Here is a 16299-nt window from a genome sequence, read left to right on the forward strand (position 1 = left end):
TTATTGAAACATGAAAAACTTGAAGAAAAAAAAAGACATTTCTAAATTAAAATTGCACTTTAAATGAAACGAAAAAGCAATACAAATAACAATGTGATAAAAAAATCTTATATATAACCACCTCCCCAAATCCAAACATTTACCGTCTCAATTTCCCATCATGCAAGTATCAGTATGCAGCAACAGGTGCAAACTACTAGCATACAACTTAATAACTAAAGACAATTACAAGTGTAAAGATAATTATAATAATCATCATAATAAATAAGCCTAAAGCAGCAAGACGTAGATCATTAAAAAAATTATAATAATAATAAAAATAAAGAATTATACATATACGTATATACACTCACCTTCATACATACCCACATACATACATGTAGTGCAAATCTATTACAAATCTGTTATATAAAGAATTATGTACAGTGCAATGTATGTAATGGCAGAAGTGGATATGTTGGATAATATAAATAGACTTAACTGTGTATTGCACATAATTATTGCTCAATGGGGCAATTTAACTGTTCATGAGATGGATAGCCAGAGGAAAAAAACTGTTCCTGTGCCTGACGGTTCTGGTGCTCAGAGCTCTGAAGCATCGGCCAGAGGGCAACAGTCCGAACTGTCCTCTGTAGTTTTCTGATGTCTGATTTCGTAGCTCCACCAAACCAGACAGTTATTGAAGTGCAGAGGACAGACTCAATGACTGCTGAGTAGAACTGTATCAGCAGCACCTGTGGCAGGTTGAACTTCCTCAGCTGGCGAAGGAAGTACAACCTCTGGTGGGTCTTTTTGACAATGGAGTCAATGTGTGTCTCCCACTTCAGATCCTGTGAGATGGTAGTGCCCAGGAACCTGAATGACTCCACTGCTGCCACAGTGCTGTTTAGAATGAAGAGGGGGGACAATGTTGGGGTGTTCCTCCTAAAGTCCACAATCATCTCCACCGTTTTGAGCGTGTTCAGCTCCAGGTTGTTTTGACTGCACCAGACAGCCAGCCGTTCATCCTCCTTTCTGTATGCAGACTCATCATCATCTCGGATGAGGCCGATGACAGTGTCGTCTGCAAACTTCAGGAGCTTCAGGAGCTCTGCAGGTTATGTATATATTACAGAACCTGCAGAGTTGCGTTCACAAAAGCAAACTAAACTCGCAATACCACACGAGATGATCGGAGATCATTTGCAGCATTCTCATAGACTACATTATTCTTTCAAACAGTTTTAAGTTGAATGAAACATGAATGAAGCTTGTTTCACGAGACAGGGTCCTGTTGCACGCCTGATCAGTGAATCAGACATGAGCATTGATGACAAAAAAAGTCTGTTCTTAAAAATATAAGGGTTTGGTTTCTTCAAACACGTCAGCATTTCATGCCATGTGTCACTCTGAGACATCTTACAGGCAGAGGCGGAGCCAGAGGGGTGTCCGGGGAGGCACTGGACACCCCTGACATCTGATTGGCCACTCCGGGTGCCACCCCAACTTTTTATTCGCTACTGGCAGTTGCTGATGCTGATTGATATCTCATTTAACCTCTTGTCATAAGAAGAGTTTTTTTTTTTTTTTAATTATGGTAATTGGATGATTAGATGTATCCATAGGATGTCATATTTTTGCACAGGATCAATTAAACATGAAAAGAAAGGGAGAGATATCTTTTTAAATGGAGAGTTATTTTTTAAAGAAGCACAAACAGGAAGATCAGGTACAATCAGACCCCAGCCCTTGCATCACCACTGGACCCCAGAGCAGCTCCCTAGCTGAGGCTAGTCAGAGTCAGTGGTCAGACTTCAGGACCACCAGCTGGTCAGAGCATCTGCCAGACACAGTCAGTCAGTCACATGCCAAGTTCAGGAATTTACGTTGAGATGATTTTGTCAGATTAAAAGGATAGTTCACACAAAAATGAAATTTCAGTCATCATTTACTTACCCTCATGCCATCCCAAACCTGTATGACCTTCTTCTGCAGAACACAAAAGAAGATATTTTGAAGCATGTTGGTAACCAAATAGTTTTGGGTTCCCGTCGACATCCATTGTATTTTTTTTTCTATACTATGGACGTTGATGGGAACCAAAACTGTTTGGTTACGAGTATGTTTCAAAATATATTTTGTTTTCAGCAGAAGAAAGTCAGTCATAAAGGTTTGGATGTTTAAAATGTTGGTTAATATGTGTTCTTGTTGTTGATGGCTGTGGCATTTATATTGTGATTACACTAATATATAACCTTAAACATGGAAAACCAACAGTGGTGTGTGTGTGTGTGTGTGTGTGTGTGTGTGTGTGTGTGTGTGGACTCGAAAGTAGCAGTGCCCATAGGCGGGGTGTCGGAGGGGTCAGGACCCCCCCTATCTGAGGGTTGTCCCCCTAAAATATTATTAAAATATGTGTATTGTAAATAATACAATGATACATTCTTAAAATAATTGTTTAAGAAATAAAATAATACAAATGCAAACAGGGCAACAACAAAAAACCCCTTGGTGTCCCCTTCAAAAATTGCTCTTAAGAATTATTATGTTTATTGTCCCCCCCAACATTTTGATGAAATTTTCGCGCCAGTCCCTATTTGTCTGTTCTTCAAAAATGTATCACATTTCGTCAAACACGCGTCTTTGTGTCTAATTTCTTGTTATATACCTCTCCGAGAAGTCTTACAGGTCACATTCCACAGTGGCTGGTACATCAGCAAAAATACTCAGCATGAAAAATGTCCATTTGGTGGGTGTTCATTTCAAACCTTGTTCACCAGAAGTAGGCTGTAAAATTTGGGAGAAAGGAAATCAAAACAGTGTCATTGACTTCAAGCTTTGCAATCGCACCCACACCTTCTGTTGGAAAAGTGTCTCTAAAAAGTTTTAAACGTTGGTGAATGGCGAGAGACCTGGCAAGCCATTTGATTTTTAACAAAGAGCCACTTGTGGCTCGTGAGTTTCCGACCACTGCACTAGATGGACGTCTTTAATCATTTCATTGCGTTTCTAGCATGTATGCCGCATTTTAAGAGCGGTAAAATCAAACTTTTATAAACGCGTCTCATTCTGCTGTTGCCGATGATTTTGTTTAAAAACCCAGAAGATGTGAGATGTTGCTCCGGTGAAGACCAGCGTCTCTGCTTTGGCCTGTTGAAACCGGTTGAATCACCTAAGATCACCATGGACTGTATTATATTTGCGTATTCAGAACATTTCAGCGTGGATTGTGTATTTCGGCTCAGATCAGCGCGGATTGCTTGTGATCCTGTCACAATTATGATTCAAGCTTTAGAAAGGAACTGTTATTGAAGGATGGGGACGTTAAACACAACCAGACCCATGAGTAAACAGTAGTGTTGCCAACTACTTACAATGAAAAGTAGCTAATGCCTGCTAAAAAATGTTGCGAAAAGTCACAAGATATCGTCATGCGTTAATTAGCATATTCATGATGTCAACACGTCATATTTGCATTCGGCCTTGTGTTAGCCATTACTGTACATCTGTTTGCTTTTCTCCTTCTTTCTGTGCTCACATACTGTAATTTAGTACAGCTGAATTCCCAATAAAGCTGTTCTCATGTACATATTTGTTCTGTTTCTGTTGTCAGACACTATGAAATAGTGACAGAAACGCCGTCCATTAAGACAACATGTTAACCAGTAGGCCTAGTCACTTCAAAGCAATTTCCAAGCTGCTGTTCTGCAAAATCCTGATTTTATAACATAAGTTCAATACAACGGCTGTGCTGTGATTTCGGCTATATTTATATGTAAAATGATCACTCAGAGTGAAAGTTAGTTTTTTTTCTATCTTACACTGCACACTGCCTCCATCTGTGTAACAGTGAGTGATAAGCAAGAACAATAATGGTCAAATTAGGTGCGTTTACACACAACAATGTACGTTTTTGAAAAGTTTCGCGTTCACAAGGATCCACAAAAACGACTAAACGTGCTGTGTTATGCATGCCAGGCCAGGAGTTGGGGACGTCAGATTATAAAGAAACAGTATGCACCTGGGCACAAAAGCATTCTCCCACAGAGCGGTGAATACAAACAATAAAGATGTGAAAGCATCGAGCAATTTTGTCTGGACGGACGGTGAGGTTGCTTTATTTCTACGAGTCTTGAGCAGCACAAACACAGTCCTGCAGTCCGCCATTGTAGTTTTCAATGTCTTGCGTGTTGTTTTGAAGTACTCGCACGCATTCCGTCATCGTTTTCACAAATTAGCATTTTGAAACCCATTTTCAAACGTTTGTTTTCAGGCGCTAAAACGCCATTGTCGTGTAAACGAACAGCCATAACGCACAAAAAGTTTGCCGTTTTCAGTTGAATACTTTGTCGTTTAAAGGCCCCTAAATTGTTTAAATTAAAAGAAAGGAGGAGCAAACCATGCAGATTATTGATTGATCCTGCAGCTCATTCATGTCTGTGTCAGCTGCCGTGCGATGAACTAAATGTGCTGCTCCTCTGTCTGATAATTAAAACTTTTGAACCAGAATGAAAAATACAGTTTATGCTCAGAACGAACCGAAATGAAAAACATTTAGTCCCTGATTTTGATACATTCAGATTAAATGTGTTGGTCATATGTTATCAGTTAACCCTAAAATGTGTAAATTATAGTGTGAAGCCTTTTCTTCAGATTGAGTTTCAAATATTTCTGTATTTGAGAGACTGCATGAAGTTAGTCAATCAGAACAGTGGGCTTTTACATTGTCTTAAAGGTTCAGATAGCTTTAAACAGAGCGTTTTAGACGAAGGGCTAAAGACAGGGTGGAAAATGATCATATATTATTAATTTATTACTATTTTGGTGTAAAAATACTTGACTGACATTATAAGTGGACCTTGTTTTTCCAAGATGCATCTGAAACTTAATATAAGCATTTTTTTGGTGGATTACCTGTATTAAAAGAGCTTCAGGTGTTCGTGCTTCTCATCTGTGAAGTTCTCATGATTGTATACACTCTTTAAAATTTTCAGAGCAGATGATCCATTTAAAGCTGCTCGTAACCGTTCAAGTTTAAACTCTTGTTTTAGTGCAGTGGCTGATTGACAGGTGAGGGGTGGTGCTTCTCTGCTGTCCTGGGTATTAAGGTACTGACAGATCAGGGTTTATACCTCAAATGCGATGTGGTCACATGCGTTTTTGACTACCTTCATATTTGGTTTAAGTGATCTGATCAAAAAACGTTTTAGACCCTATTTAGACCTGTTTTTAGCGCTGACCACATGTGATAGGATCACCAAAAACACATCTTAATACCAGGCGTAAACAGTGTTTTATGCTGCCTTTATGTGCTTTTTGAAGCCTCAAAGTTTTAGTCACCATTTACTTGCATTGAATGGACCTACAGAGCTGAAATATTCTTTAAAAAAATCTTCATTTGTGCTCTGCATGAGAAAGTCATACACATCTGGCATGGCATGGGGATGAGTACATTTATATACAGTATATATATATATATACTGTATATATGTGTATACTGTATATATACACTGGTGGCCAAAACTTTGGAATAATGTTCAGTTTTGGAAGGCTATTGTTACTTTAATTCACCAAAGTGGCATTCAACTGATCACAAAGTATAGTCAGGTCATTACTGATGTAAAAAAACAGCACCATCACTATTTGAAAAAAGAAATTTTTGATCAAATCTAGACAGGCCCCATTTCCAGCAGCCACCACTCCAACACCTTATCCTTCAGTAGTCGTGCTAAATTGCTAATTTGGTACTAGAAAATCACTTGCCATTATATCAAGCACAGTTGAAAGCTATTTGGTTTGTTAAATGAAGCTTAACATTGTATTTGTGCTTGTTTTTGAGTTGCCACAGTATGCATGGCATGACTGGCATGTCTTAAGGTCAATATTAGGTTTTCTCTAGAAACTCATCAGCCAGTCATTGTTTTGAGGAATGAAGGCTATACAATGCTTGAAATGGCTTGAGATTTCATATAAAGGTGTACACCACAGTCTTCAAAGAGTAAGGTCAACTAACTTTAACAAGGACAGAAAGAGATGTAGAAGGCCAGATGTACAACTAAACAAGAGGATAAGTACATCAGAGTCTCTAGTTTGAGAAATAGATGCCTCACATGTCCTCAGCTGACAGCTTCATTGAATTCTACCAACTCAACACCAGTTTCATGTACAACAGTAAAGAGAAGAGTCAGGGGTGCAGGCCTTATGGGAAGAATGGCAAAGAAAAAGCCACTTTTGAAACAGAAAAAGAAAAAGAAAAGGTTAGAATGGGTAAAGAAACCCAGATATTGGACAACAGATAATTGGGAAAGAGTGTTATCCATCTTAACCCCATTGAGCTTTGTGGGATCAGTTAGACTGTAAGGTGTGTGAGAAGTGCCCGACAAGACAGCCACAACTATGGCAAGTGCTACAGGAAGTGTGGGGTGAAATGTCACTTGAGTATCTGGACAAACTGACAGCTAGAATGCCAAGGATCTGCCAAGCTGTCATTGCCATTTCCATATCTATATCTATATCTCTGTACAGTGTAGTCACCTTACCGTCATTCTTGTGGGAATAAACTACAATCCCACAGAGCATTGAGAACGATAAAATAAAATAAAAACAAAAAGCTATCGATTTTTAAGTTGTTATTATGAATATTGATTTATTGCTAAATATTCATATAACTGCAAATATATACAGTAAGTAGTTTGAGAGAGTAGACCAATTCGACTGCGACAATCACACAGCGTCATGCGAGTTGGTGGTCGCTGCAGTGCTTGTTTGGCACGCTTTACTGGCCGCAATTCTCTGTTTGGTGGATCCTTCTCTTTAGAACAATGGGCAGTCTCGTTCTTCACCAGGAATTTCTGCTATTAAAAAAATACAAGATTAAATAACACTGACTGGTGGCTTCAACAGAAGCATTTACTATGACATTTTTTTAATAAGGTATCATTAAAAAATGATTCGTCTATGGTTTTTTACTTTTGGAATACAACTGTTGCACTCTATTGTCTGCAGTATTGTCAGGGACCTCCTCTTGAAGACCCTTGGTAGACTGCAGTAATTCAGGGATCAATAAAGTTCCTGTAGATTTCAGGGCTTTGGTTGGGACTTGTACACTTACAATGTCAGACTCATACATAAGAGTCAGTGAAGTGTAAAAAGGCACTAAATGGGTTTCAGCCTTCAGCCCCCTGTACATTTTAACTTTCTCTGCACTGTCTGCTGTTCTTGGTTTCCATTAAACCTGGTCTCCCTTGACATTACGGGACACCAACCCCAAGAATCTCTGACACAGAACTGAACCCAACTAACCATTAAGTTAAAGCCAAGAATCATGTGACTTTGTTTGAAAGTTGGTCTTTCAGAATCATAAAGACGTAAAAAAAAAGCATGCAAATGCACACACACACACACACACAACCGATGTCCAGTTAAACAAACGCCCATTTAGAAAACCCACTAAAACAACCTCAGTTCCTGACTATTGTCATGACAACGGACATGTACTGCACTTTGCAGCTGCCATAGAAACCAGGAGAGGCCCAACTCGGTCTAAACCCTGTTCCAATCCCTCATGTAACATGGACTAGACTGTCCTGTTCACATTTCCTCATGTGAGTGTCTGCCCAGATCCATTCTGAGTTTATGTGTCTGATCAATTCGCTCTTTCTCTCTATTGCTCTCGTTCTGAGACCTTCTACCAGATGGACATCTCTCATTGGCTCTGCAGAGGTGTTTAAAGGGATAGTTCACCCAAAAATGAAAATTCTGTCATCATTTATTCACCCCATGTTGTTCCAAACCCGTATGACTTTCGGAGTATGTTGGCAGCATTGTAGTCTCAGTAACAATTCATTTTCATTGCATCTTTTTTTTTTCGTACGATGAGTTCACAGACTGATATTCTGCCTACACTTACCTAAGAAATTCATACAGGTCCAAAACAACATAAAGGAACCGAGTTCTGTAAATGTTAACGTTAAGGTAAGTTTTTCAATGAAACTGCTCAATGTGGAATTTTAAGACATTTAATTACATTACATGTAATTAGAATTACAGACATTGCAGCATGATTTTCTGTAAAGCTGCTTTGAAATTATGTGTATTATTTTATACAAATAAAAATGACTTGACCAATTTAAGAGAAGACCGTATATTTGTTTATGTGTGTCAACTAATTTAGTTGCATGTCAATGGCTGAATGCTGATTGACTGCAAAATAAAACGTGTGTGTTGCAATATGGAGTGCCATTGGTCTATTTCCCCCACAGATAGTGCATTGTAATACAAAGTCATTGAACCAGCCAGAGGAAGGGAAAGAGATAAAGTACACAGACACTACATTAATCACGCACTATACACAGATGTAGTATCCGGTCACTTCACAGAATCATTGAAGGCCTCACCACTCTCAATTTCAATTACATGTTCTCTGATCCTTTCTCTCTGTATGCCTGTCTGTCTTGGATCTCTGTCCACTCATTGAGCCTCATTAACAATTAATTACCAATCAACTAGTCATGTCACCCCTGGTCCATTGTGCTTTTAAATGATTAATTACTTAAGGTACACAACAGGGCTAGACATAAATACACTCACATGCATTCACACACACCTTAACCTGAGTGTCCTGGAAAGAGTCTATGCCTGTGGCAGTATTAGTTATTAAAGGATGGGCTGTACCTGCACAACCCTCCGGCCATGACATCAGCAGTTGTGTCTGCGCTTTGTTTCACAGATCCGTTTCATAGGAAGGAGCTTTGCTGGAATCAGTCTTCTTTGACTCAAATATATTGGACCACCAAATTCACAAGTACAAAATTGCATTATTACAGCACAATATTAAGGAAGAATACAATTCTCTATACTAGTACAAGATAATGAATTTCATGAAAAGCTTTCTGTTAATGTGCTTATGTGCATCAACTATATATTTGATAAACTGTAGATATATTTTGTGATCATTACATGCATTACTAATAATGTTTGATGATTTATGGGGTCTCACACAAATACTTACAATTTAATAAAACTTCCCTGTAACAGTTTAAAAGTGTGTGCATGTGCATGTGCGCGTGCGCGCGCGTGTGTTTGTGTTTGTGTGTGTGTGTGTGTGTGTGTGTGTGTGGCAGTTTGAGAGAATGACCTTGTAAGGAAATAAACAAAAGTGAGATTAATGGACTGTTTAACCATCTCATAAAGCAGGGGTTTCCAAAGTCCATCCCGCGGGCCATCTGCTGCCCTCTAACTGCTCCGATGGGCCCGCGAGAGACTTCAGAAATAGAACAGAATTAGGCCCGCTATTGAGTAATTATCTGAAATTCATATTCTGGATACTGGATGTCTTCATCCACTGGCGGAGTTCCAGCTTCATCCACTGGCAGAGTTCAACGGGAGAAAGAACGATGCATTTATTAAAGAATTGACATCATGTTAGATATTTTACTCATGTACTTGTTCAAATGTCCCGATACCTCACATCATACAACAGTGTAGAGCTGCTGTTGTGCGAGCAGCTGAACAGAGTTTATTGAGCATGCGCAGAGACACGCGAACCGAGCATACTCTTCCAGAACTGTAGCTCTGGGAAGTGTTCTGTAATTAATTGTTTTGTTCTGATATTTGTTGAAGCAAGAACAATGATTCACAGGCTTCCCAGCCCCATTTGAGTGAGGACACAATACTGTAGAATAGAGCGCTTAAAACACTTGCACGTGCAGGTCTACATAATAATATAAAGCGCAATAATTTTGATCAAATTAAAATCGTATTTGGAATGCAAGTAACAACAGAACAGAAGTTATAATTGTATACCTATAAAGAGTCATTCCTTTTATCACTTCATAAAGTGATCAAATGTAATCTGATGGGTCAAACCCAACACTCAGTAGCAGATCTACTGACAGTTTTCCACTGCACGTTGTGGTTCGACTCAACTCTGCTCGCTTTACTTTTCTACTGCAGTTTAGTGCCGCCTCAACGTGGGTGGGATTACAGGCTGATCGTCATAGTTGCGCCGCCTCTACTGTCGTGACAGCATCTTAAACGTGACACAAAACAATAAACTATAACACGATTGCTAGCTGTTAGCTACTAGCTCATTTTACACAAGTGTAACAGTTAAATTGACCTGGTTGTTTTAGAAGCAAGCAGTAGCTGGTCAACTAATTAAAGAGAAGCTTTTAAGCAGAATATAGAGTTAATGTAACAAAACATGACATCCTCCATTGTGGACATCAATAATGCCATGGCCGAGTCCAGGGCACTCTCCCTCCCATTGCCATAGATAGCTTCCATTTGGTCGAATCACTTCCACTTTCTTCTGTTTGAACCACTCCAGCTGTTGTGGTCCTTGATGGTTCTGTAGTCACTTAATGTTTTTTTTTTTTTCCTACACTGTTGGTAGGTCTTCCGTGCTAGCCGTGTGCAGCCAACAGCTGAGACACTTCCTGAAAGACGTTGTTTCATTCGTCGCTAAGGAGAGGAACGTCTGCACCTCATAATACAAATTATTATGTTACTAACTTTAAAACTAGCGGGTTGATGTCCCGTGTCACAAATCCACTGACGTTGGTAGTGGCGATTCTCTTTGACCAATCAGTGATCTGCAGGGTTTTGACCTCACATTTAGTATCGAATTGGCTCGCTTGGAACCTTGACCGAGGTGGTACTGAAAAAAGTACCAGGTACTATCCACAGTGTAAAACCCCCAAAAAGTGAGCAGAGTGGAGCTGTACCATGCAGTGGAAAAGCCCCATATATGTTCTTTTCTGTGCCACTCAATGGATGTCAAAAAGATAAAAATGTGAATAAATTAGTATAATATTTTGTATAAGACACATCACTACTCCATTATAAGAGTTCTTTGTGAGTGAAATACATTCTTTATTTAAATGCAGGGCCTAAAGGCATACCATAGAGCACAATTTATGATTAAAACTTGCATAATATTAAGCGTACAATATAAAGATTATGTGTAGTGGCTATCTGGTAACGTCTAGCTATTTTTGTTTTATTATTACATCGTTGCGGCTCACGGCACCTTGTTTTTTTTTCTGCATTTGGCCCCCGACCGAAAAAGTTTGGACACCAGTGTCATACAGAGCCACAAATCAGATCAGCACTTAGACACTGCTGTCTGAGGCAGAAACTGGTGGTTTTCACTGGTGGCAAGCAGAGGATAAGACTGCAACTGCTAAATTTTATTTCGAGATGCAGAAATGTACAAATAACTTATTCAATGAAACTGGTCACATGGGTTCAGCTGCATTAAAACCTTTCAATATGACTATTCAGTAATAACAAAGTGTTTAAAATAAACCAGTATTATTTAATTTACCCACCAACATGTACATTGACAATTAAGAAAAAGACACTGGGCAAATTGGGACACACTTATGTGACTATGCCTGAACATTGCTGTCTGCATTAGATTTCTGGTTTATCTGATGTGAAATTGTGGAGCATGGAGTTTTTGAATCAAGCACAACCCCTATTAATACACATCACGCAACATAACATAAATCTGTTAGGACTCCAGCATCTGCCTTTGATCATTTTAATTTAATATGAATAAAGAACGCTGGAGGACCTCAGACCATTAATGACACTACAATAATCTTGGTCGAGGCACACCTGTAACGACATAACGGATGGGAGGATGTTCTGACGCAAGTTTAAGTTGGTGGACTACTGGTAATACACTGTTTTAAAACGTGGTTACGCGTGTCTGAATAGAAGGTTATGCATTACGGCTGAAATAAGCCTTGACCAGCTCAAGAGATCGAAAGGAGGTAATGATCTTGGCAAATGCACGTTAAAGCATCGGGCGTCCAGGTGTGCGCGAATGCAGAGGCGCGTGAAAACATGCACATAACACTCATATGAGCTCATTACTAACACTCATGCACGACAAACGGTGGCTGAAGAATAGCCCCCCACAATTAATTTATGACTGTTAAAATGTAAACATCAGACTCACCTCTTTTGTATTGACGATACCTCTGACGTATTTTCCCAAAACCGATCCGACACACAAAATACTGGATACCACAGCGAGTCCTAATACTTTCTCCATTTTTACCTGTTCACCGGCTCTCTCTGTACCGTCTCTGTACTCTCTTTCTAATATTATGTGAGCAGGAAGGCTTTCGGACTATACGGAGATCTGCCTAGTGTGGCTGCTATATGCGCGTCCTCGTTCTTCTCTCAAATGCATAGCATCCCCAGTATTTTCACCGGGAGCGCGCCTGGTATCACACGCTCATTGCCAGGAAAGCGTGAAATGCGCGCTGCCGAAATTTTATTGCGACATCGCATGAACAAATAGCTGTCACTTTAATGGATAATGTTTTTTATTGATTTTATATCTACGCCTAATAATTAAAACTTAAATTTGTGTGTGTTTGTTGTTTGTTCCATCCCATTAGGTTATATAAAAAAAAACATGGTAGACAGAAAATATTTATTAAAATCTAAATCAACACTGGGAAAATACATAGGCCTACTGCAGAAAAATACTCTCATTTATCCGTCGTAGCATTCCAGTATATAGTCTTTACATGTCTTAAATATATTCTGAGAAAGAACTTAAAAGTATGGTCTCTGCACAATAAACGTCATCTATGCACATACAGTACATTCCAAATATACAGGTTTGCACTTCGGTGTCTTCACATGAGAAAGGAGAAAATCATGAAAAAAGGAAGCCAACTCGGTCCCTGAATGGCTGTGATGGCACCTGAAAGCTCTCCCACTGAACTATAAAATGCTTATTTTCTGAGAACACCCAAGAATTAGTTTCTTACTGAACATGTGCAAATTATAATGGGAGATAAAATACAACCTAGTGGACTGAAGCAAAATGGTGCAGAATCCATCTAGGTTTGCATAACTCAAGGCAGTGGATATTGCAGTGAAAACTAGGACAGAAAAATAGACATAAACACCCTTGCAAATGACACTGCAGTGATCATTAGAGGCCACACTTAAAATCGGCCCACATTACCGTCAGTGGATTTCAAGAGCATAGAAATTCAAAACCACTTAAATAAAGAAATTGCAGCAATCCCATTTTGAGACAATGAAATAACAACCTTCAACTGATTATAACTCCAAGCCAGTGACTGATTGACTATTAGTCATAAGAACAGATGTAAAAATGCAATGACATGACTCAGTGAGCATGTGCCTCTGAGGGAAATGATGCAACACAATGTAAATTTTGGGTGTTTACACCACAGTGTAGTAATAAGGGGCAGGTTTGGCTTAGCTTGTTAAAGAGAGGGCTAAATGAACACGGTTTTATTTAACACCCTTGAGATGAATGAGTAGTCTACCTCTTAGGGAGGTTGTTTGAGAGTCATGGAAAATGAAAGACCAGAGAAAGCCGACTAGAAAACTAGGCGACCCAACTTTCTTTCCATCCATCCACTGCCATGTTCATGGTTCCAGCAAGATGGAAATGCTCAACTGTGCATTCAAGGTCACATCCTCAAGCCAGAAAAAAAACAACAAAATAGCTTGGAGAGATCAATCCATTGAAAAAGGATAACTATGTGCCAGAGGGTGTCATAGAGTCTTATCTTTCCTCTACCAGTTCTGGTTGTTTTAGTCATGGTTCCATGAAGGGACTATACACAATGGCTTTTCCAGCTAGATGCACAATGACACTGAGAAGCATTTCCATGCAGAGCGGACACAATTATAACACAAAGAGAAACAAGAGACGGCTTCTGAACTACACAGTATTAAATATAGTGTTCTGAGCCATGGAAGACTTTCAGTGCAAAAATTTAAAGTAAATGGGAAAACATAACGTGTTGAAAAGCAATGCACGTTTGCCATTTCTTTTCTCATACTGCAGAAATACACATTTAACATGCATAACTAAATAAATGCAACCTTTGTTGTTTTTCTTTGTTTTCCACACACTAAAATACAATCCTGGCAACATTGCTTTTTTTCTTAGAGGAAATGGGATTTTTGTGCCATTTTGATTAGTTAATTTAACCTTCTGAATTAGTAATGGCACGATAAATGCCTATAATAAACAAATGAGAATTTTCAATATGTTTGCTTTCCCATTCGCTTTTATTTTGGCACCGAAAAGCTTCACTAAAATACAAGTGACATGAAAATACCAGACAAATAAATTTTACTTAATCAGGCACAATCTGACAAAAAAAAAATTAAAAATAAACAAGCTTGAAGCACTATTCACAAAAAAGACACATTTCAAGTATGCACTACTCACATCCAACAAAAACTGCAGAGTAACCAAGACCTGGTTTTTCAAAGCTGTCACCCACAGATACAGAAAGGAACTAGAAAAGAGCAAGTAAGCAACTCTTTTTTTAATTCTCTACATTCTTGTAAACAGCTTCAAAATGCTGCAATCAGCAGTAGATGGAGCACTGTTTTCTCGTTGCAAATGCCTTCAGCTGAGGCTAAATCCAATCACAGACACAGCTAAAGATCAGGACTTTTCTGTGGATATCTTGGAAAGACATACACAGTATCAGAAGACAAGTCAGCCACCAAACTGTGTATATCAGTGAAAGCAAGAATAGTTATGAGAAATTCTTGTATCAAAAAGATGGCAATACCACAGCATAAACAAGACCACCACTTCTACTATCTAACAGTTGTAAGCAGAGCTGTGCACACAAAGGTTGAGTCATCCAATACAGCCGTAATAAATTCTATGGTGTGTCCAAATTCTGGGGCTTAATAGATTCCGTGCCCCTTTGGAAAATCAGTACAGTCCATTAGTGCCAAAGAAAGAGTCGACCTGATTCAAATAAAGACTCATCAGAGCCATCATACTGGCAGTTGGTATCATACAGGGGCAGGCTGAAAGATTGCATTGGCTCAAGGTTGCTGGGTGTTGAGGGAGCCTACTTAAAATACCTCTTGGACAGGCTGGGTGAGAATTAAAGAGTGTGCTCAAAATGGGTCAGCATGCATGAGGACAGATGACATGAATGTGAACAGAGGGAAACAAACTGACGTAGGGAATGAGGGAGCAGGAGAAATCCAGCGAGGATGATAATAGAAGATAATACTTGTGTTTACATGCCAGGGAAAAGCAGTGACAGAGGAATAGCCAGGTTTTCCCCTCAAAGCTGCATTTTATGAAGTAAAAGTTCTTGTACAGTTTTCAAAGTTGCATCTATTACAGTCTCAAGCTAACATTACATCAAACTGACTATAAGGACAATAAATGATTTCAATAAACAAATCTTAGACATTGAAACAAGAACAGAGGCAAGTAGATTAATAACATACATGATAACACCTTATTAGAATTCTTTTTCATAAATAATTCAAAAACTACTATATGAAAGAGCAAAAAATCTAATATTATAAATGCTTTTGTAAGCCTCAGCAAGGCATTCTAATGATCTACTCTGCAAACATAACTTTTAGTTATATTCGGACAGGTGTTATCTTAAATCATAGTTTGTAGGTAAATTTAATGAATGTGTAAGAATAGTATGTGCTATAAAGTGTAAGGTTTGGGTTTATGTCTCTATTAGAAACATCTTTCAACAACATCCATGTTCTGGAATGTTTTTGTACAAGGCAGGATACATTTGTTTTTGTGCTGGTATAATACCACAAATGGCAAAGTGGTAAAATAGGTGTAAAAGAGAAATGCATGTGGGTGTGATCTAATTTTATCCTTTTCCTCTCTCCAAATACATTTAATGGTGTTTTGTATACTGTATATGTAATTACCGTTTTAATAACTGGTTCCATGACTCATTCCATCACATTTCTCATTATACATTTATCCACTGTAATCAGTGGTTGCTCTAGCCATGATTGTCATTATTAAATGATGCAACGTTCTTCTGGCCCATGTGCATCTCTTTCGGTACTATTCAGAATTAAGCCACTGCCAGGCCAAAATCTATGCTGGAATCTTTTCAGCTTCAGATTTATTGGGAGGAGAAAAACCAGCAAGCCCGTCCTCACCAACAACAGGTCCGCCCCCCAAAGCAAACTCCTCCTCCTCTTCTTGTGCAATCTCTTTCGAAAGCTGAATGTGGTTTCTTTTAGTCACCGAAGCCCTCTGATTTGTCCGTTCCAGTTTGCAGTGCTTACGCATCTCTGGGGGAGGGTCTTTCATGGTGAACACATCCTTGATTCTCTCCATGCATAAGTTAGTAGCTTCCCGAGTCTCCCTTGAGAGCTGTGACAGACTGAGGAAGCCGTGAGGGAGGTCATCAACAACACACAGGGTCACTGGCTGACCGACGTTTCGTAGCCTTTTGGCAAACATTACAGAGTCGTCTAGCATAGGGTCCAGATGACAGGCCTGAG

At 39.1% G+C, this 16299-nt stretch overlaps 2 protein-coding genes across 2 annotated transcripts in view; both read right to left on the reverse strand.

Annotated features, from left to right (window-relative positions):
- LOC127658456 (transmembrane protein 145-like) overlaps positions 1-12163 on the reverse strand; it is a 32029-nt gene extending 19866 nt beyond the window's left edge. Inside the window, exon 1 of the mRNA XM_052147771.1 lies at positions 11951-12163. Coding sequence (XP_052003731.1) covers positions 11951-12046 — 96 coding nt within the window. The 5' untranslated portion in view covers positions 12047-12163. The remainder of the gene's footprint in view (positions 1-11950) is intronic.
- Positions 12164-12419: 256 nt separating this feature from the next.
- Positions 12420-16299, reverse strand: part of LOC127658453 (hormone-sensitive lipase-like) — a 60688-nt gene continuing 56808 nt past the window's right edge. Inside the window, exon 14 of the mRNA XM_052147769.1 lies at positions 12420-16294. Within this exon, the coding sequence (XP_052003729.1) occupies positions 15887-16294 (408 nt within the window). The 3' untranslated portion in view covers positions 12420-15886. The remainder of the gene's footprint in view (positions 16295-16299) is intronic.

This window comes from Xyrauchen texanus, chromosome 17 (assembly GCF_025860055.1).
Source record: "Xyrauchen texanus isolate HMW12.3.18 chromosome 17, RBS_HiC_50CHRs, whole genome shotgun sequence".
NCBI classification, from domain to species: domain Eukaryota; kingdom Metazoa; phylum Chordata; class Actinopteri; order Cypriniformes; family Catostomidae; genus Xyrauchen; species Xyrauchen texanus.